The sequence below is a fragment of the Pinus tabuliformis genome, chromosome 9 (genome assembly GCF_031772625.1).
Source record: "Pinus tabuliformis cultivar Carrire ecotype Pingquan chromosome 9, CPIR1, whole genome shotgun sequence".
Classification (NCBI taxonomy): Eukaryota; Viridiplantae; Streptophyta; class Pinopsida; order Pinales; family Pinaceae; genus Pinus; species Pinus tabuliformis.
This window is the reverse complement of record NC_142307.1, coordinates 1,655,626,877-1,655,648,378: the sequence shown is the minus strand read 5'-3', so window position 1 is coordinate 1,655,648,378 and position 21,502 is coordinate 1,655,626,877. Positions and strand designations below refer to the sequence as shown.

Below are 21,502 nucleotides of genomic sequence, written 5' to 3'. Positions count from 1 at the left end.
ACGCATATCTTGAAAGAAAAGAGGGCAGGCATAACTGGCCGCAACGTACTTTATCGTGTAAAATTCATGTTCGGTGCAAAAATTCGTGTAGGATGGATGAATTTTAAAGGCAGAATGCATAAAAGTAGGGAAGAGAAAAGAATGAAATAAAATTATTTTAATTTTTACGAGGCGAAAGATAGTTTATTGGATAGAAATTTTTTTTTTTTATCAAAGGCGTCTTTCTTGCTCAAGAAATCGAACTGTAGATTGAATAACTTCTTGAGTGTTACAGCAATGGATGAATGCTCAAACTGAGACGATGGATATGGTCCGTTAGCCCCATGTACCACTACAACAACAATTTATTTAATATAATACTCAATGTTATGGAAAATAATCGAATTATGGATGAAGGGAAGAAGATAGCGCCAAGAGAGTCGAAACCTGTTCCTTTGTCAATCCATGGAGAAATCACGATAGTGGGGACTCGAACCCCTAACTTGTCAAATTTGAAAAAGAAGGGGTCGAGGCCGATAATGTCGTTGGGGCTAGGCACGTCCTTCACAGGTGTGGGAATGTGATCGAAGAATACGCCGTGCTCGTCATAAGTTATAAGGAACAACGTCTCATTCCACTGAGGGCTAGATCTGAGCATCTCGTACACCTCCTTCACGAATTTCTGGCCCTCGGCTACATCGTGCGAAGGATGGTCATCGTTGGCAGGGAAGAGCTTGGAATCCATGTAGCGCTGCTCCACAACCACATAATTGGGCAACTTCCCATTCCTGGCATGGGCCTTGAATTGAGCTGAGTAGGAGTGGAAATCGCCAATATACTTGAGTTTTCTGAGATTTCTATAGAACAGAGTGGCCGGGATGTTCTGGTAATAAATCCCGAACGACAAACCCGACTCGACTATTGATTCAAAGATGGTTTTCTGTGGGTATCCGTTGGCCAACAGCTTGGGGATATTGCTGGTGGCTCCATGGGAAGTCGTAGAATGAACGTAGAGTCTGTTGGATTGAGTCAAGGCCGGTACCGAAGCAAACCACCGATCGAACACTACGAACTCACTTACGAGAGTGTTATGTACGGGAACAACCTCGGGTCTGACGCCATTCATGACAGTCTGAGACATGTTGGGACCCCCCAAGGAAGTCGCCTGCTAGCAAATATGTTCATGGGTGCAGGATCCGCGAAGGTGTTCTCGGAGCCAAAAATCTGGTCTCGTATGGCCTGAAACAAGTGCCCCGGGTCCGGATCCACATACTCTGCCTTGTCTTTGAAGAAAAGACTCGCAGAATTGGGATCAGTGGTGGATATGGGATTCGACTCCTGGCCAGAAACCCCATTGATTTGTGGATTCAGCAGCTTCATCCACAGCAAAATTTAAAATAATGTGGGCCGGCATCGATTTGTGGATTCAGTCGCTTCATCCACGGCCAAATTCAAAATAATGTGGGCGGGAAAATTTCAAAACTTGTTGGGAAAATTCAAATCTCGGTAGTGGTTTAAATTAATTCAATTCACATGTATCATGCGCATGGGGATGATGCATCTCGCATTGGCATAAGTCATGGATCAGTTCACATGTATCATACACATGGGGATGAGGCATCTCGCATTAAGTCATGGATGGATGATTTACAAAGACATCAACCCAAACCCCGGAAAGTATTTGCCGGAGAAATTATGTCCACGAATTGACAGTCAAAACGGATGTCAAAGTCCTTCTCCAAAAGCGTCCTTAGAGGGTGTATTAATGGGGCTATAGAGGTGGAAATAGGCCTTGCCACCGCATGTTGTCATCTTGTGGGAAGACTTCAGTTAACCGAGTCAATATCTATCCCCACAAAACCAAATTTTGATCTTGGATTCAACTCCCAGAGGTGCGCGATAAGAATATAAATCAAGGATCCCCCATCCTCTAGAGTGCAAACACAGCAGCAACAATGGTGTCAGCTGCTGGAGCTCTAGATTCCGAGGGTGGGAAAGGGCAAGAGGCCATGGATATGGATAGTTCGAAGCCAACGAAGAAGATTCCCAGAAACAAGTTTGTGATTGCATATGCAGTTTTGGCCTCCACCATCTCAATTCTGTTCGGCTATGGTATGTTTGGAGTACTTGATTGGAATAGACGACCGATCAGATGGTCTGGATATGACAAGTTTGGCAACTTTTACAGTATTTATTGTGTGTATATAACTGTCAATATTTATTTCATCAGGCTCTTTGCATTTTTATTCTGTGCATACTGAACTTATTTCGGCAGTTTACTTCTGTTGTTGCTGTATTTGTCCCATAAGAGTTTTTCCTGTTCTGTTTGTTCTGGTTCATATATAGTACATAATTTCGATGCTCATTTCTTCAGCCTTCTTTGTATATATTCTATGTATACTGTCAATACTCATTTCATCAGGCTCTTTGCATTTTTATTCTGTGCATACTGAACTTATTTCGGCAGTTTACTTCTGTTGTTGCTGTACTTGTCCCATAAGAGTTTTTCCTGCTCTGTTTGTTCTGGTTCATATATAGTACATACTTTCGATGCTCATTTCTTCAGCCTTCTTTGTATATATTCTATGTATACTGTCAATACTCGTTTCTTAAGCCTTATTTTGTCTTTTATCTACGTATACCGTTAATACTCATTTCAATAGTCCCAGTTTGGTACTTTCCTTTATATTTCTTCTGTGCATTAAGTATGTTTTGGAAAGAAAAAATTATGATTTAGTTTTGAAATAAGTATGGGGATAGTTATTACTGACGGTTATTTGAGAATATAAGCTGGCTGATCATTGTTATTCAAGGAAAACCATTCTACTTGTAATTACCAGCTAAGAGAGTCTATATAGAGAAAAGCAGAAAAGACGGTCAAATACCTCTAAATCTTCTAAATCTTCAGCAGTCAGGGCTGCCAAATACTTGTTAGCAGTTAACATATTTTCTTGAGTCTAATTTTTTTTTGTTAACGACTCCACCTGTAATTACCAACTAAGAGTCTATCAGGAGAAAAGTTGTCAAGACTGTCAAATACCTCTAAATCTTCAGCAGTCAGGGCTGCCGAATACCTCTAAATCTTCAGCAGTTAACATATTTTCTTGAGTCTAAATTTTTTTTTGTTAAATTTTTTCATAAATATATTTACGATTTTTTCGAGTTCGAATAAGTGGTTGGCAAGGGTACTACTGTAATGGCTTAGATTCAAAGTTGATGCAAAGCCCTTTGTGTGTAGAGAAAATGTGAATTTCAACTGTTTCCATGCTTTCAGCTAGACCATTTTCTTTTGTATGTCTCCCGTGCATATTGCTCCTACTTACTTTTTTATTTTTCACAGGTTTTTGAATTTAGGATTGATGGAGGCAAGGGCGTTGCCATAGAAACAATTTAGGATTAAAGCTGGCGTAGAGTCGTTTTAGGTTTAAAGCTGGCGTATAGTCGTTTTTAAGAAAATATATTATAAGTTACTGTGATCGATTTTTCCGAGTTCAATAAACTTTAACATATTTTCCAGGGTAAAGGGTAAAGGTTAACAGCCAAGAGAATAAAGGTTAATAGTTAAGAGTGTGAGTTTGTATGAAGTAGTCGGCTCAGAAGAGTCCGGTATAGTTAGAGAATCCAGAGTGATTAAGCAGCATCAAACCATTTTGTGTTTATTTGTTCTTTCCTCCTCTGGCTTTCCAACCGGCATGAAACTCATCTTTTTCTTTCAACATTTTTTTGGATGATCAATTTGCATTTCTGAACTATACTAAATATAATTACTTCTTGATATTCTCAGTTGGAATGGGGCCTGTTAACTGGGGGCTGGGAGCCGAGATTTTCCCTCTTAGACTCCGGGCCAAGGCGGCCAGCCTTGGGGTGGCCGTTAACCGAGGCATGAGTGGGGTGGTCTCAATGACATTTCTCAGCATTTCCAAAGCAATGACTGTGCCTCGAAGGTTCTATCTCTTCTTAGCTGTTTCGGCTCTGTTCAATCTTCATATACTTCTGTGTAGCGGTACAGACTTGGGAATCGTACCAATGGCAAAAGATCAGTCAGAGCTTGTGCCTAGTAACAGGACGGGTATTCCAGTGAAAGCAGAAACAGGAGGGGCAGTAACAGTAACAGGAGGGGCAGTAAATGTAACAGGAGGGGCATTAGATGTAACAGGAGTGGCAGTAAATGCAAGAGGAGGGGAAACAGGAGGGGCAGTAACAAGAGGGACAGTAAATGCAACAGGAGGGGAAGTAAGTACAGAAGGAGGGAAAGTATCAGGAGGGGCAGTAAATGTAACAGCAGAGGCAGTAACAGTAACAGCAGGGGAAGTAAATGCAACAGGAGAGGCAGTAAATGCAACAGGAGGGGCTGCAACAGGAGGGGCAGCAGGGGGGGCAGTAACAGGAGGGGCAGTAACAGGATGGCTAGTAACAGGAGGGGCATTAACAGGAGGGGCGGCAACAGGAGGGGCGGTAACAGGAGGGGCAGTATCAGTAGGGGCAGGAGGGGCAGTAGCAGGAGGGACAGTAGCAGGAGGGGCAGGAGGGGCAGTAACAGGAGGGGAAGTAATAGGAACGGTAGTAATAGGAGGGGTATTAACAGGAGGGGCATTAACAGGAGGGGCAGTAACAGGGGGGGCAGTAACAAGAGGGGCAGTAAATGTAACAGGAGGGGCACAGGAGGGGCAGGAACAGTAGGGGTATTCCAGTGAAAGCAGAAACAGCCGTATCATGAACGTATTCTACTGAAAACTACGATATATTTTATATGACCCTGGTATGTCCGAAGCTGCAGGATAAAGAAAAGGGAAAATAGTTTGTCATATGTAGTCCATAGGGTTTGTGTATGTTTGAGTGTTACTTTTTTCTTCATTGTTTTGAATTTATTATGGGTGGTCGTACGATTCGGATTCAGTCTCAACCACAGATGAAAAAAGTTAAAGGCTAACCATTTCTATCAATGTATACCAGATCTATATTTACGATTTTCCAAGAAGAGCCACGTTTAAATTAGTGTAAACCCATGTTTTATGATTGGTAAAAAATCTACGAGATCTACATTTATGATTTTTCAAGAAGAGCCATGTTTAAATTAGTGCAAACCCATTTTTTTTTTTTTATGATTTGTCAAAAATCCCCAATTTGGAGGACTCAATTCAATGTACTTCATCGGATTTGGGCTGAGATCACAGCCCGGCCAGCCATGTTTAAATTAGTGTAAACCCATCTTTGTTATGATTTGTCAAAAATCTACGAAGTCTACATTTACGACGTGATTCGCCCCTTTAGCCGCAGCTTTCCGGGGCCGCAAGCCCAACTAATTCTCATAAATAATCGTATATATAAGGAAAGGGAGTCGTTACCCTGTCTTGCTTAAGGCTTTCACTTACCCAATGGAACCTACACTATGGACTACCAGCAGTACAACTAAGCTTGATTAACCCATTAACAAGGCTAGACAAGAGTTAGACGTGTTGATAGACAGAGTGTGGCTGGGGCATAGAGACTAACCTAGAAGAAGCTTAAGTAGGGTGGATTCTAATAGTCTCTGTCGTTCCAACTAAGAAATATAAATGTAAAGATTCTAAATCTAAATCTTTTGATTAAACCTAGTTCAAATAGTCTCTCTAAAAAATAATACGTTTATGATACAGTGATAAGAAGTTAAGTTACGACACCCCCTTTACTTGAGGATTAAGACGCCCACAGGCCAAAGGTGCTGGGAATTAGGAAACTCTAAAGAAGAGCCATGTTTGAATTAGTCCAAACCCACTTTTTTAATGATTTGTCAGAAATCCCCACTCTCATGGGCTCAAACCAATGTACTTAATCCAATTTAGGGCTCAATCCAATGTACTTCATCCCACTTGGGCTGAGATGACAACCAAGGGAACTAAATACAAATGTAAACTCTATTAGCAAAAGTAAATAGATTCAGATATTAAAAAAGTTAAATAGATTCAGATATTAAAAAAGTTAAAGCAACGCATGTTAAGAATGCATTTTTATGTCTTTTCTTAATTTAAGTAAATAGATTGAGATATTAAAAAAGTTAAAGGCAACGCATGTTAAGAATTTTTATGTCCTTTTTTAATTTATGGGGTAGATGTTAAATTTGCACTTTTGTAATTAGTTATTATAATACATAGATATTGTTATAATAATATTAAATAAAGTTCTATTAAAATATATAAATAAAGAATAAAATATAAATAAATTTATTTGTATATATATTAATCAAATTTATATGTATTTCAGATTTATGATATTTATGTTAAGTTTCTTTAAATTTATTTCATGGTGGTTGAAGAAATTTGCCTCTTCATATATTTATAACATTGTTTTCTAATTTATGCATTGTGAGATTGGTGTCTTCAAAGATTAAGAAATTAATGATAGTAGTTATTTTTAAGGTTGTTTTCTAATTTATGCATTGTCAAGTAGGTGTCTTCAAAGATTGAGAATTAATGATGTTAGAATATGAATAAATTTTATTTATAACAAAATAATTATACCATAAAAAATCAATCATTAAAGGAAAAAAAAGAAAAGTTAATTTTTTCTTATTATTACTTTTCAAAGATAGTTGGAAATATCTCTCGTTAAAAACATAATTGTAATTTAAACAAAATAAATTACATTTATTCATCACTATTAAAACATTAACAGGGATTATATGTGCAAATTTTTCCTAATGTTTATAATTTAATTCTTTATTAATAATAAGTATAATAATTATCTAGTATTATTCAACATGTAAGTTAATTAATTGTTGTTATTTATAAAAAATCATAACCTATTAAGTACCAAACATCAAAATTTGATTTTTATAGTTATTTAATAGATATATATTTAAAAAAATATAAAATAATTTAATTTTTAAAATACTATAATACATATACATATATATTACTTATTTTTTTATTTAATTTTTAAATATAGTTTAATATAACGTTATATTGTGAAAATATTTTTTTCATTATAAAATATTTTGTTACTTTCATTGTAGATGTTTACTGAATTTTAAGTCAATTTTGTTATATTACAAAATAAGAAAATAAACGCATGAATAATATTAATAAAAAGAAAATATTTTTTCCTTCATAAAATATTTTGTTACTTTCGTTGTAAATGTTTACTGAATTTTAAGTCAATTGTGTTATATTACAAAATAAGAAAATAAACACATTAATAATATTAATAAAAATAAAAATAATATCATTTACAATCATTATTAAACGGTTTCACCTGAAATATATTATTTAAATCAATATTTAAAACGAAATACTATTCTAATTGAAATTTAAAATTTTATAGGAAAAAAACATAATATTTTCATCTCATATAAAACGTGTTTCTTCATTTTTATTTGATATTAACTTTGAAAATATACAAACTTGAGTGTGTACTGCATTGTATTTATCTTAATCCACGGTTTTATGTATATAATAATTATAATAATACATAATAATTATAATAAAGAGCACCGCAATATTTATCAAAAATTGACTTACGGCTTAAAGTTTGTTGTTTTCCTGACCCTTGAACCTATTACTGGTAAAAGTAGTCATATACACTTAATCACACTCAAATACTGTATACTTGCAAAATTCAGCGATCCAGTGGGAAGCGACCTCTGAGAAATCTATCTTTCTAAGTGAAAACAATGTTGAAATTAGCATTATGCCCATTTTAATATTGTTGATTTCATTTCTCTTTTGTTAGAAACTGCTTCCGAAAGCATGGAGCACGACCCAATTAAGTAAGCCAAACACGGGTTCCCACTCAGGGATCAAAATTGAACACGTCAGAGCCCTTGAACACGTCAGAGCCCTTCAAAGGAAAATTTTACCAGTCAAAAAAAATTAAAAAATTGACTTTTGTCATTTAAAAAAATAAATTGGAATAATATCTTAAAAATTTTTAAGAAGTGCTGTCAAATTGTCAACTTTTTTTTTAAATTTCGTTTTTTCTAAAATTAGAATTTTAAGAATGTTGAATTTGTAAATTTCTTTTCATGTTAAAACTTAAATCCCATTTGAAACTCCCATCTCAAAAACAACAGTTTCCTTTTGAGTTTTTTTTTCTAATTGTGCATATGATGCAAGTTCTTATTAATTATTATGTCACAATTACCTTTTGATACCATTACATTTGGCAGTTCCTGAGTTGCTCCCATTTCAAAAAGAACAATTTCTTTTTGAGTTGTTTTTTCTAATTGTGCATATGATAGAAGTTCTTATTAATTATTATGTCACAATTACCCTATGATACCATTACATTTGGTAGTTTCAATTGAGAGCAACTAGATGTCAATATGGGCCATGTATTAGGTTTGTTATTTCACTGGGTTGTGCCTTAAGGCTGGCCAAAGCAAGGTTTGACGACGATTTAAACTAGAGAGGAACATAGATTCATCATTTAGCAAACTCCTGTCAGGCAAGGTTTAAACACGATTTATGCTTGGAGAGGAGCGCATTCAACAGGCTTCCTAACACACTGGATTTGATTTGTTTGCGGATTCCCAATTCCTGGTATGTTTTCATATTAAAAAAGGAGATACCAAAAACATATACACCTTTGTACACTCCTTTGTTGAATCCTAACCCTGTTTAGAATTTTACTGAATTTTTTCATTCATGCAATAAACTTAAATTTGATTGAGCTACTTGTATATTGGCTTGAACGTTTTGGTCACAAAAATTTCCTACAAAATTAATCCTTATCTGAATTGGAGCACGAATATAGGTCTCTTGTTTATCCATTAATGGTAAATGCATCCGATATATTAGTTCTGGCTCATATCAGACCTGCCTTATACACAACATCCATGGGGTTGTTGTTCCACCATTCTCATGTGAAAAAATAAAAAGAAATTTGAAAATAATTTAGTGTTGTCAATTGAATTGCTCTTTTTTTTTATGCTTTTCATTATAGAAGTGCGACCTGAATATGTGCCCTTCTAAATGAAATTAAAACTTGCCCTTCAAATTTGATCACTGGTTCCAGCGGGATGGGGTGCCAGCCAGGTGAGGGAGTATGGCAACCGTCTCACTATGTACTACTAGTGGCGGGCAATGCTCTCTAGAGACATCAGCTTACTGTAGAAAATGGGCAACACTGCAGATAAATTCACTTCATCTCCATGCTTGTTCGTTCTAGTTGATTTTTTCGTTTTGGAACAAGTTTTTCTCTCTGGTTTCTGATCAACCGGCTAAGTTTCTTTCCAGTCTGGCCTTTTATTGCTTTTCCATTTTCGTTTCTGACTACATAGTCTTCCCCTGCCCGACCATTCTCGCCCTCTCCTCCTTCCTGGCTCTATTGAACCTTTATGACTAGTGTCTAGATGTAAAGCCTTGTCCTTCTCCTTCTCCTTGTAACTCAAGTACTCTCCTTGTGACCTGCTCTCTCGATCCCCAATGACTCCATTAACCAGTGTCCACTCACTTAGCCCTATTCCCACAGCCCCCCCCCCCCCACCGACTCCATTATCCAGTGTCCACTCACTTAGCTCTATTGCAAAAATCCAGGACTTCAACTTTTGTTTCTTACACTACCTCTTGCATCTTGCTCTTCGTTTGGTTCTGGGGTTCGCGGGTGCAAAACAACTGTAACATGCCTAAAGCTGATACAGTGTTGCAGGGATCAAGTTGGCTCAAGATCCCAGCAGAGGGTGGAATTGTCAGTGAGGCTCTTCTGCTCTCATACACCCCAATCCATTCAAGACGAAATTGTGGAGGATGAACACGAAAATATAAGGGAACGTGGCTGATGAACTGAGACTGAGGTGGCGAATGAAATTGTTGATTGGATCTAGATTGATTCTAGCTGTTTGCCACAGCTACGATGGTTTTAGTCAATCTATGCATACAGTGGATGGTGGATATCTATTGGCACTTAAAATGCTGTTCTGTTCGGGAAACTTCTGCTGGACGGTAATGAAGTCGAGGAGATCCTCTTTATGTTAGATGAACTCCAACTCTATGTAAGTGGTTGATGATAGGTGAATGCAAGGAATTGAAGCTCATTTGGGCCTCCTCGGTTCTAGGCTGCTGGCCGGGAAGGAACAGAGAGCTATTTGCAAGAGGAATCAGAGTCCCCGATGATGAATTTTATTTACTTTCCTTTTATTTAATTTAAAAGTGGCTTTTCTAGTTTTCAGTTTATTGTTGCAATAGCAGGCTATATCCCTCAAACGAAAATCTATATAATTTTGATTTCATGTTAAATTTTGGATGCTGAAAAGCTCTGGTTTTTTCAGACTTCTGATTTCTCATTTCAGTGAAAGACCTTGTATTCTTCAATTAAGAAATAGTATGTTTTCCGTTAGAATTTAAGGGAAAAAATCTGGCTACTCCCAAAAAAAATCTAAGCAACTTGGGATTGGATCAAAGCGAAACTAAATCCAGTCGTATTTATTGTCGAGAAACAAACTGAGAAGTGTGTCACTGTGGTTAGGTTTCGATCACATGCCGAGTAACTGAATTTAAATGTGTTAACTGTGGAGAGATCAATCTCCAAAGTAACATTGCGGTCCGACACAGCCCAACTTCATCCAAACGTATTAATTCCGGAGAGATGAAACTCGACATGCCAAGTAACTTAATCGAGATGTATTAACTGTGCACAGGAAGTAGCTGTGCGGGTAAATTTACAGACCAACCGACTTAATCTAGATGTATTAAGTGTGGAGAGATCCAAAATACCTTAAAGTGGGCCATTGAAAAATATCAATAAAAAAATGTTAAAAACATCGTGTAGATTCTTGGCTGGATGCATGATTAGATAAATAGAAACTATGAAGATTCCAATTTAGTGATTCAACTTGGCTACTCATCCTTTCCTTCTCAAATCACGGGAGTGAATATTGGTGGAAAGGGAATATATATATATATATATATATAAACATCGTGTAGATTCTTGGCTGGATGCATGATCAGATAAATAGAAACTATGAAGATTCCAATTTAGTGATTCAACTTGGCTACTCATCCTTTCCTTCTCAAATCACGGGAGTGAATATTGGTGGAAAGGGAATACGTGAATACTGGTGGAAAGGGAATATATATATATATAAACATCTTATAGATTCTTGGCTAGATGCATGATTAGATAAATATAAACATCTTATAGATTCTTGGCTAGATGCATGATTAGATAAATAGAAACTATGAAGATTCCAATTTAGTGATTCAACTTGGCTACTCATCCTTTCCTTCTCAAATCACGGGAGTGAATATTGGTGGAAAGGGAATATATATTATCCAGCTTCTGAAGCTGTCACTCTTGATTTCTATTCAGTAGGGATCAAATCGAGAACCAAGCTAAAAAGTACAATATAAAAATATTAAATTCCCTTTCCACCAATATTCACTCCCTGATTTGAGAAGGAAAGGATGAGTAGCCAAGTTGAATCACTAAATTGGAATCTTCATAGTTTCTATTTATCTAATCATGCATCCAGCCAAGAATCTACACGCATGATTAGATAAATAGAAACTATGAAGATTCCGATTTAGTGATTCAAGTTGGCTACTCATCTTTTCCTTCTCAAATCACGGGAGTGAATATATATACATATATTGATGGAAATTTTTGATAATTTGGAACAAAATAGAGGAAGCAAAGTTCCTCAACTCAACACAAAGAAATGAAAGAAATCTGGACAAAGAAGATATGGAGAAAAACTATGTTTTTATTAACCATAAAAATGACAATAAAAATTACAAATTTCTTCAGAACTACAGTTCTAGAATTAAAAAAAAAAAAACTCCATACTCTAACATTCTTCTAACTTTAAAAAAAAAGGAACTGTTGTTCATTACATTTATATGTTAAAAAACATATTTGACTTTTAAACAATAAGATAATAAAAATATCTTACCTATATTTACCAACCGTGGTAAATATCATTAATTACTTCACACAGGGATGAATTAATTTCTCGTCCTTCACGGCTGAAAATATCTTATCGGAATTTAATGCGTGGCCCATCACAACATTGCACCGTCGCATCGGCAGAAGAGAAAAGATGTGTCGCCACTGCCATAACCGTTGAATCATGCGATTTGCGATATGGGATCAGATAGCATCGCGAAATCGCAAACGGGGAAAAGCAAGGATGAAACAAGTTAATATGCGATAGCGATCTGCAATTTGATCGCATCACAAAAACGCATTGCGAATGAAGGAAATGGAAATGGCGGGGAACTCCGATGGCGGTTTTGCGATTTCTGTTCAACTGTTGCTGCAGTTGAAATTAAATTCCAACACTCCCCTTTAATTTTTACTGTTGGGTTATCAGTCATACCCAGACATTTCCTGAAATGATCAAAAGTTTTCTTTCCCAATGGTTTTGTCAAGATGTCAGCTAACTAATCCTCTGTTTTGCAGTTTTGCAAAACAATCTCACCATTGTTAACCAATTCACGTATGAAGTGAAATTTGGTGTCTATGTGTTTTGTCCTTTTATGAAAAACAGAGTTTTTAGACAATGCTATTGCCGAGCTATTGTCACAGTAAATGGTTGTGCCCTTTTCTTGTTCATGACACAGATCTCTGAGAACTCTTCTCAGCCATACTGCTTGGCATGCTGCTGTTGTCGCTGCCACATACTATGCCTCTGTTGTTGACAAAGACACAACTGGTTGCTTCTTGGAAGCCCATGAGATGGCTCCCGATCCCATATGAATCACATATCCCGATGTTCTTTTCCTATCATCAACACTTCCAGCCCAATCACTGTCAGTGTAACCTGTCAACATGAAACTTTCAGAAGAGGAGTATAAAATACCAAACCCCTTCGTTCCATTCACATATCTTAGAATCCTCTTGGCTACCTGCCAATGAGTCTCTTTCGGTTTTTCCATAAATTTGGAGATTAAACTCACAGTGTGCATAATGTCCGGCCTAGTTGTAGTTAAGTACATAAGGCTGCCAACTATGCTCTTATACAATTTTGGATCAAAATCCTTGTTGCTGTCTTCTTTGGTCAATTTCAACCCCATTACAGTTGGAGTCACAGCTGCCTTGTTGTTCTGCATGTTAAATCTCTTCAACACTACTTCTACATATTTAACTTGAGAAATGAAAACACCATTTTCACTTTGGTCTACTTCAATTCCAAGAAAATATCTTAAGAAGCCCAAGTCAGTCATTTCAAATTCACTTTTCATGACTGCTTTGAAATCAGCAATGAGAGAAGCATCATTGCTAGTAAAAATCAAATCATCTACATATAAAACAACAATGAGAATCTTACCGTCATTCTCCTTTATGTAGAGTGTGGGTTCACCATCACACTTATCAAACCCATTCTCAATCAGATAAGCATCTATTCTACTGTACCATGCTCTTGGAGCTTGCTTCAGCCCATAAAAAGCCTTATTCAGTTTGCAGACTTTATGCTCTTGGCCTTCAACTTCATAGCCTAGAGGTTGTTCAACATAAACATCTTCTTTTAACACTCCATTCAGGAATGCAGATTTAACATCCATCTGATAAATCTTCCATTTGTGTTGTGCCGCAATAGACAACACTATTCTGACTGTTTCCATCCTTGCTACTGGTGCAAAGGTTTCATGATAGTCTTTGCCTTGTTGCTGCTTGTAGCCTTTCACAACAAGTCTTGCTCTGTGCCTGTCAATCTTGCCTTCAGCATTGCTTTTGGTCTTATAAACCTACATAACTCCAATGGCATATTTGCCTTTAGGGAGGTCCACTAACTACCATGTTTTACTCTTCTCAATTGCACCAATTTCTTCATTCATTACTTCAATCCATTTATTTTCATTTACAGCATCTTCAAAATGAACTGGGTTATCAACATGACAATACAAAGCGAATAATGAATTCAGACCGGTATTGTTACTTACCTCTCCTTGTTCATAAATCTCATTCAGATTTCTGAATCTTGGTCTTCTTGGTGTGCTTGGAGTTCCATCCGAACTTGAGGGTATTTCTGATCCCTGTGGTGTGCTTGGAGAAGCACTTCCTTGACTTCTCAAGGCTGTTCAAATTCCAGATTGTGGTGTGGTTTGTTGTACTTGCTGTGGTGGAGGAGGAGCCACCAAGGAAGGATTATTTGTTGTTGTCCCTTCCTCTTCTTCTTCGTGAGACACAATTGTCTTCACATTCACTGTCTTCTCTAAGCTTCCATCCCAAGCTTCATCTTCAATGAACTGCACATCTCTTCTTACTATCAATTTCTTGGTGGATGGATTATAGAGTTTGTATGCTTTTGACTCATCACAATAGCCAATAAAGACACACTTCTCCCCCTTACTGTCAAGCTTCTTCCTTAGCTGATCCGGGACATGTACATATGCTACACAACTGAATACTCTCATGTGAGTGACAATTTGCTTTTGACCACTCCATGCTTCTTCTGGTATTTTGTTCATGACAGCTTTAGTTGGGCATCTATTCAAGATGTAAACTGCGCAAGTGACAGCTTCTGCCCAATACTCATGCGGCAAGTGTTTTTCCTTCAGCATACTTCTGACCATGTCAACAATGGTCATATTCTTCCTTTTGACAACACTGTTTTGCTGAGGTGTATACCTCACAGTGAACTACTTTTGTATGCCATTCTCTTTGCAAAAACACAGAAAGTATTTGGAGATGTACTCTCCTCCTCTATCTGTTCTGAGCACTTTTGATATAATTCCCACACTGCTTCTCAACAAGAGTTTTGAAGTGGCGGAATTTCTCAAATACTTCACTCTTCTGTTTCAACATATACACCCATGTCTTTCTGGTGTAGTCATCAATGACAGTTAAAACATATTTATTTCCGACAAATGATGGTATTTGCATCAGTCCACACACATCAGAGTGAACAATTTCCAAGGGTGCTTTTGCCCTTATACTCTTTCCTGTTGGAAAGCTTTCTTTGTGTTGCTTGCCCAAGATGCAGCCTTCACAAAGGCTGTTTGGTTTCTCGATCAATGGCAATCCCTTTACCATTCCCTTTCTGTGCAACAAATTCAAGCCTCCGAAATTGAGATGTCCAAATCCCAAGTGCCACAACAAATTCTCATCTTTCACTTGTTCCTGAAAGACTTCTTGTGTTACAGCTGCAATAGTTCTTCCTTCCTTCAAATTTTCCCTAAGTTTGAGAGGAAACATTCTATTGCTGCTCATCTGCACCTGTGCAATGATCTTCTTACTTGGAGGTATGTCTTTGATTGTACACATATCATCTTTGAAGAACACATTGTAACCTTTGTTAATGAGCTGTCCAATGCTCAAAAGATTACATTTCAGACTAGGTACATAGTATACCTCTGGCACAATCATCTGTTCTCCATTTCTTGCTTGGATACTGACTCTGCCCTTACCCTTGACAGATATCTTACTATCAGTTCCTGTTGTTACCTCAGATTTCACATTTTCATCCAGATTGGCAAACATTGCAATATTTCCAGTCATGTGATTACTACAACCTGAGTCTAGAACCAAAAAACTTCTTGTTTGTCTTGTGCTATGTTACATGTTAACAACACAATCTTTGGATTCTTATCTTCTTCATTTGCAAAATTAGCATTCTGCCTACTATTCATGTCATTTTGTTTTTTCCTATATTCATTGGCGTAGTGCCCATATTTCTTACAATAATGACATTGGACTTGGGATTTGTCATACTTTTGTCCATGAGCTTGTTTTTTTCTTGAACCTTCATCTTGGTTCTGATTGCAGCTCCTTCTGCTTGTGCTTGCAGGATTATTTCTACCTTTGTTTTGGCTTCTTCCACGACCTCTGTTATTTGCTCTGCCTCGACCTTTTCCTTCGCCAAAAGACATCTGAGTCTTGAATGCTTGTTCAAAAGAGGAATCTATTCCTCTACTCAGTCTATGTTCATGAGACATAAGAGAAGCACTCAGTTCATCTACTGTGAACTGTGAGAGATCCTTTGTTTCTTCTATTGCTACCACAATAGCTTCAAACCTTGAGGGTAAACTTCTCAAGATCTTCTCTACAATCCTTCTTTCTTCAAGAATCTCACCATAAGATCTTATCTGGGGTATCAACCCAATAACCTGAGTGAAGAATGAATCTATTGTATCAGATTCCTTCATGCTGAGTGTTTCAAAGTCTCTCCTCAACATCTGTAACTTTGCAGTCTTCACCTTCTCCATGCCTTGATAGGTAGTTTTGAGAATATCCCATGCCTCCTTGGATTTTGTTGTTGCTGCAATCCATGGAAAAACACTTTCATGTACTGATTGGAAGAGAAAAAAGAGGGCTTTGGCATCCTTCTTCCTGTCGCTCTTCAACTAGTCTCTTTCTGCTACTGTCAAAGCAGCCAATTTTGTTGCATCTGCAAGTTCAGAATAGCGAGTTTCAACCAGCTCCCATATTCCTTGAGAAGCAAACAATGCTTTCATTGTTATGGACAAATAACTGTGATTTTTCCCATTAAACTGTGGCAGTTGGGAATTTTTCAAACCAGTTCCAGCATCTGCCACCTTAACCTATATAAGTAAAGAAGAGATACTGACTGTATAATTAAAAACAAGCAAAAACTTTCTCTGCTGGAGAAAATTTGCTTAATAAGCTTCTTACAACTCCTACAGTGAAAAAACAAACTCTGTTTTTTTGACTCACTGAGTGCCTAGACCAGCTCTGATACCATGATGGACATTTCTGATAATTTCGAACAAAACAGAAGAAGCAAAGTTCCTCAACTCAACACAAAGAAATGAGAGAAATCTGGACAAAGAAGATATGGAGAAAAGCTCTGTTTTTATTAACCATAAAAATGACAATAAAAATTACAAACTTCTTCAGAACTACAGTTTTGGAATTAAAAAAAAACTCCATACTATGTTTTTTACGAACTCTCTAACATTCTTCTAACATTAAAAAAAAGGAACTTTTGTTCATTACATTTATATGTTAAAAAACATATTTGACTTTTAAACAATAAGATAATAAAAATATCTTACCTATATTTACCAACCGCGGTAAATATCATTAATTACTTCACATGGGGATGAATTAATTTCTCGTCCTTCATGGCTGAAAATATCTTATCAGAATTTAATGCGTGGCCCATCACAACATCACACCATCGCATCGGCGGAAGAGAAAATATGTGCTGCCGCTGCCATAACTGTTGAATCATGCGATTTGCGATATGCAATCAGATCGCGTCGCGAAATCGCAAACGGGGCAAAGCAGGGGTGCAACAAGTTAATATGCGATAGCGATCTGCGATTTGATCGCATCGCACAAACGCATTGCGAATGAAGGAAATGGAAATGGCGGGGAACTCCGATGGCAGTTTTGCGATTTCTGTTCAACTGTTGCTGCAGTTGAAATTACATTCCAACATATATATATTCACTCCCGTGATTTGAGAGGGAAAGGTATATATATATTCACTCCCGTGATTTGAGATGGAAAGGATGAGTAGCCAAGTTGAATCACTAAATTGGAATGTTCATAGTTTCTATTTATATAATCATGCATCCAGCCAAGAATCTACACGATGTTTTTAACATTTTTTTATTGATATTTTTCAACGGCCCACTTTAAGGTATTTTGGATCTCTCCATATATATATAAACCCTTCAGGACGACAAAAACGAGTGAATATTGGTTGAAAGGGTATATATATATATATATATATATATATATATATATATATATATATAGCTATAGACCCTTCATAATGACAAACAGATTCAACATCTCCTACAACATTGAACTTATGTGACCACATACAGCTTTTGAAAATGTGACTCTTATTTGTATTTTTATTGTAAATCAAACAGAGATCATGTGAGAGAATATATATATATATATATATATATATATATATATAGAAAAACGACAAACACCAATACTCAAGAGTGGAGACTCAACATCCGAAACACTGAACATAAATGGCCAGTATCCAGCTTTTGAAGCTGTCACTCTTGATTTCTACTCAGTAGGGATCAAATCGAGAACCCTTTATCTTGCCAAAACTAAAAAGTAAAATATTAAAATATTAAATTCCCCCGCGAGAAATCAATGGACTGACGAAAAAATTAAAGACTACCATGTTGCTTTGGAGATTTCAAATATAAAATATATTATCTTAAATCATCCCTGCAAAAAGATGCCATAGAGTGACGAATAGAATTGTTTTATAATATTTTGGATAAATTTAGTTGTCAAAGTTGGTAATGGAATATGGTAACGAGTGAAGTTATATATATTAAATTATTAATAGGCTTTGTTATAATATTATAGGTAGATATTATGAATTATTAATACTATCTGATATTTGTTTATTTCATATTTTTTAATTCATGAATTTAATTGAAAGAGAAAAAATTATAATTATTTATTTTGAAAATAAATGTCTATTTGATTTGTTTATATATTAAGAAAATTTTAGAATATGTTGTGGAGGTTAAGTTTCTACCATCCACTTAATAATTTCCTATAAATAAATTAAAATTCTGGAAGCCTTATTCCAAAATACACATGCGTATAGGCGTAACCATCCTAGATCCATCTTAACTCCATATATACCATTATTTGAGAGGAATCAATATCTCAGAAGCAAAGACGAAGGAAATGTTTACACCTTGAGAAATTTGACTCATCTTGGGGCTTTTTAGATCTAGATGTAAGATGAATCTATGTTGGTTTTTTTTTCCAGTTAATTTACACTTAACAATATAAAGTAATTACTTTCTAAATTTCTATTTTGTAGGATGGTTCTATGTTGGTTCTTATTAGAATTGTTTATATTTATATGAATTTCATATCTCAATAATATTCTTCTATTTCTTTTACATGTTTTTTTTTTTAATAATTTAAATTTTAATGTGGTATGTATAGCATTTGATATGTAGGGAAATATATAACTAGAAATTGCACCAGATCTTGCAAAGGAAATGCCTTAATACGATAGCATGTAAGGCCAATTTATGCTTCTTTGACAATTATTGAAAGATAGAAAAATATCAACAAAAGGCAAGGACCATGCTACAATGCAATCTTATTGCAATAATGCTTCCTTGAGCCTTACAAATCATGATGCCTATGTTCAAGTTAAATACCTTGTCTAATTATACCAAAGTGAATGCCTCATAAATAAAGAAATATATTTTGTCTCAGCTCATCCACATGATCTATGCCCTCGACATTTAATCAGTTATGACGACTGCTCTTATCGAATGAGCAAAAAAATAAGCTATATGATGAAGAAGAAAGTTGTAAACATTCCTTTGTGTTAAAGAGCAAGGGGAAATGAACACAAAGTTTTGGCCACCAAAGAGACAAGAGACGATGCCAAATAGATCACAACTTCAAATAATAAAGAAGAGGAAACTTCAGCCCAGGTATTGAATGCAAGTGTTATTATTGTGGAAAACTTGCTCATTATCAAAAGAATTGTAGAAATGAAGTATGAATCTTCTCATGCAAAAGTGTGAAGAGAAGAGAGATCTTAGATTCTCTATTACCTCACTATTGACCAAAAATATGCTAAGGAGATATTACATAGACCACATGACATGAGAAAATGAGTTGTTTGTGTAATTGAATGATAATAAAAGTCGCCAAGAGACAATAGCTTCAAGAGATAAGAAGGAACACATGGTCAAAGGAAAAGGAACAATCACAATGATAGTGCATGATGGAGGTGTTAAAGATGTGGAGTTTGAATATATTGGACCTAAAGAAGAAACTATAGACAACAAATGCTAAAGCATCATTCCAAGATAAAATATGATTGAAAGGGTTTCAAGAGGAAAAAATACAAACTGGTTGCAAAAGTTGTTGAAGGAGATCTTGACAAGTATACAGTTACAACAATAAGAAAACAAGCATTGGTTGCTGAAAACGGCTCCACAAATAAACTATGGCATCAAATCTATGGATATCTTAGGTCAAGAATATGGATCATTTAAAGAAATTTAATATGGTTCATGTTTTTCCTCTAATTCAACATGAGTTATTGTAAATTTTTCATTTTAGACAAGAAACAAAGGGATACATTTGAAAAAAAATGTTGGATGAAGAAACAAGATTCATGCCTGCTTTTTACCAAAGATGAGTACTTTGATCATTGATGCCAGGAAATTTGCATTTATTTTGATGGTTGATGATGCAATCCCTATTTTGAAAGGACCAACTTCTTTTGGTGTTGTTATTACTAATAATTTCTCCTTTTTGCAAAGGTTATCCTCAACAAGCACCGCCAAGTTACGTTTGATATCCCCAGATTTACGCATTTTCGACACTTTTTTAATACAGACCCGGGACTGTGAATTTGATACAAAGGCTTATGAATTGTTGAGTTACACTTGGTTTGGATATAAGCAATAGATGTACCAAGTCATCACCGTAACATTGAAAATAAGTCATCATTGTAACTTAGTCTTGTTGTCCTAGTTGGATTTCTTTTGTCTCGACATATATGAATTGTGTACATATGGATGGAAACATTTTTGTGTCCTAAGACTACATATACCATTGTTCAAAGATTATTTTTCAGAAGTCACTATAGTTTACTACCTTCAACTAGCATGTCCAAGCCTACAATAAATCCATCTAGATGGATGTGATTACCTGGAGAGAGCCTCATTTTCCCATGTAAGTTGTTTTTGGTGTTTTTCCTATATTATATTAAAATGATGCATTGTATGTTTTTCTTGATTGTATGCATCTATAAGTGGTCAACCTCGAATCCACTGCAAAATAAATGTGCGGGGATAAATGTAAACATTGAATGTGTTGCTTGTAATATCTCTTGTATATGTAAGCTTAATCGTATGGTATATGTAATTTTAATCCTATGGTATATGTATGTTTTCACCAACATGAAATTTTATGGACAAATGAAAAATTGGTAGTTTTAAATCGGGCATATGTTGAGTAAGAAAGACAATATGGGGATAAAATTAGTCCTTTTTCTTTTTATAGAAAAAAATTACATGGCAAAAGATTTTACCCCATCAGCTGTATGCATGATAAATTCATTTGTGTTGGTTAGTTGTCTGTGTGTAATTTTAGGGAAAACGATAACACCAAATTCATTGATACAAAAATATCCAAAGGCCCGGGCCATGGAAATACTTGGGGAGTTTTAATTTGGTATCCATACTCTATGCACATGGGGTTCACCTTTTAGATCATGGACTCAGCCTTTGCACTATGTTATCCTTTCTGCCTCCCGTGACATATAAAAGCTTTATCTCAGCTACCCATAGATACATAACAAAATCTTTAACAGTTCATGATAGATCCTAAAGTTATAGGACAAAACTTGTCATTCTAAACTATGTTGCTGAAGCAACAAATATGGAGAGCATTATGGAAAATAAATAACACAATATAATAAGCAATACAATGTTCACACAATTATCCCTATTTCGCCCACACTCAATCCATTATCCAGTGTCCACTAACTTAGCCCTATTTTCTAAATATGGGACTTCAACTTTTGTTTCTGACACTAACCCCTTTCATCTTGCTCTTCGTTTGGTTCTTGGGTTGGCGAGTACAAAGAAACTATTACATGCCTAATGATGATGCA

General features: G+C 35.9%; 1 protein-coding gene and 1 pseudogene across 2 annotated transcripts; one reads left to right on the top strand and one right to left on the bottom strand.

Annotated features, from left to right (window-relative positions):
- Positions 1 to 308: 308 nt before the first annotated feature.
- On the bottom strand, positions 309 to 1,592 carry LOC149155210 (non-specific phospholipase C2 pseudogene; annotated as a pseudogene).
- A 79-nt stretch (positions 1,593 to 1,671) lies between these two features.
- On the top strand, positions 1,672 to 5,163 carry LOC149155209 (uncharacterized). 2 transcript variants are annotated; one of them, XM_089445168.1, is made up of 2 exons: positions 1,672 to 2,175; positions 3,764 to 5,163. In XM_089445168.1, exons 1-2 carry the CDS (start codon positions 1,935 to 1,937, stop codon positions 4,657 to 4,659), a joined length of 1,137 nt encoding a protein of 378 aa, XP_089301294.1. In that variant the 5' UTR covers positions 1,672 to 1,934; the 3' UTR covers positions 4,660 to 5,163. The 2 variants fall into 2 exon arrangements, with proteins under 2 accessions (XP_089301294.1, XP_089301295.1); XM_089445169.1 differs by having other exon boundaries at positions 1,704 to 2,091.
- The last annotated feature ends 16,339 nt before the right edge of the window (positions 5,164 to 21,502 follow it).

What these genes read in the sequence shown, in the direction of transcription:
- LOC149155209 (XM_089445168.1), top strand. Translation starts at nt 1,935, where the DNA reads ATGGTGTCAGCTGCTGGAGCTCTAGATTCCGAGGGTGGGAAAGGGCAA. An exon ending in CAACTTTTACAGTATTTATT is followed by an intron (nt 2,176 to 3,763) that starts GTGTGTATATAA and finishes TGATATTCTCAG; the next exon opens with TTGGAATGGGGCCTGTTAAC.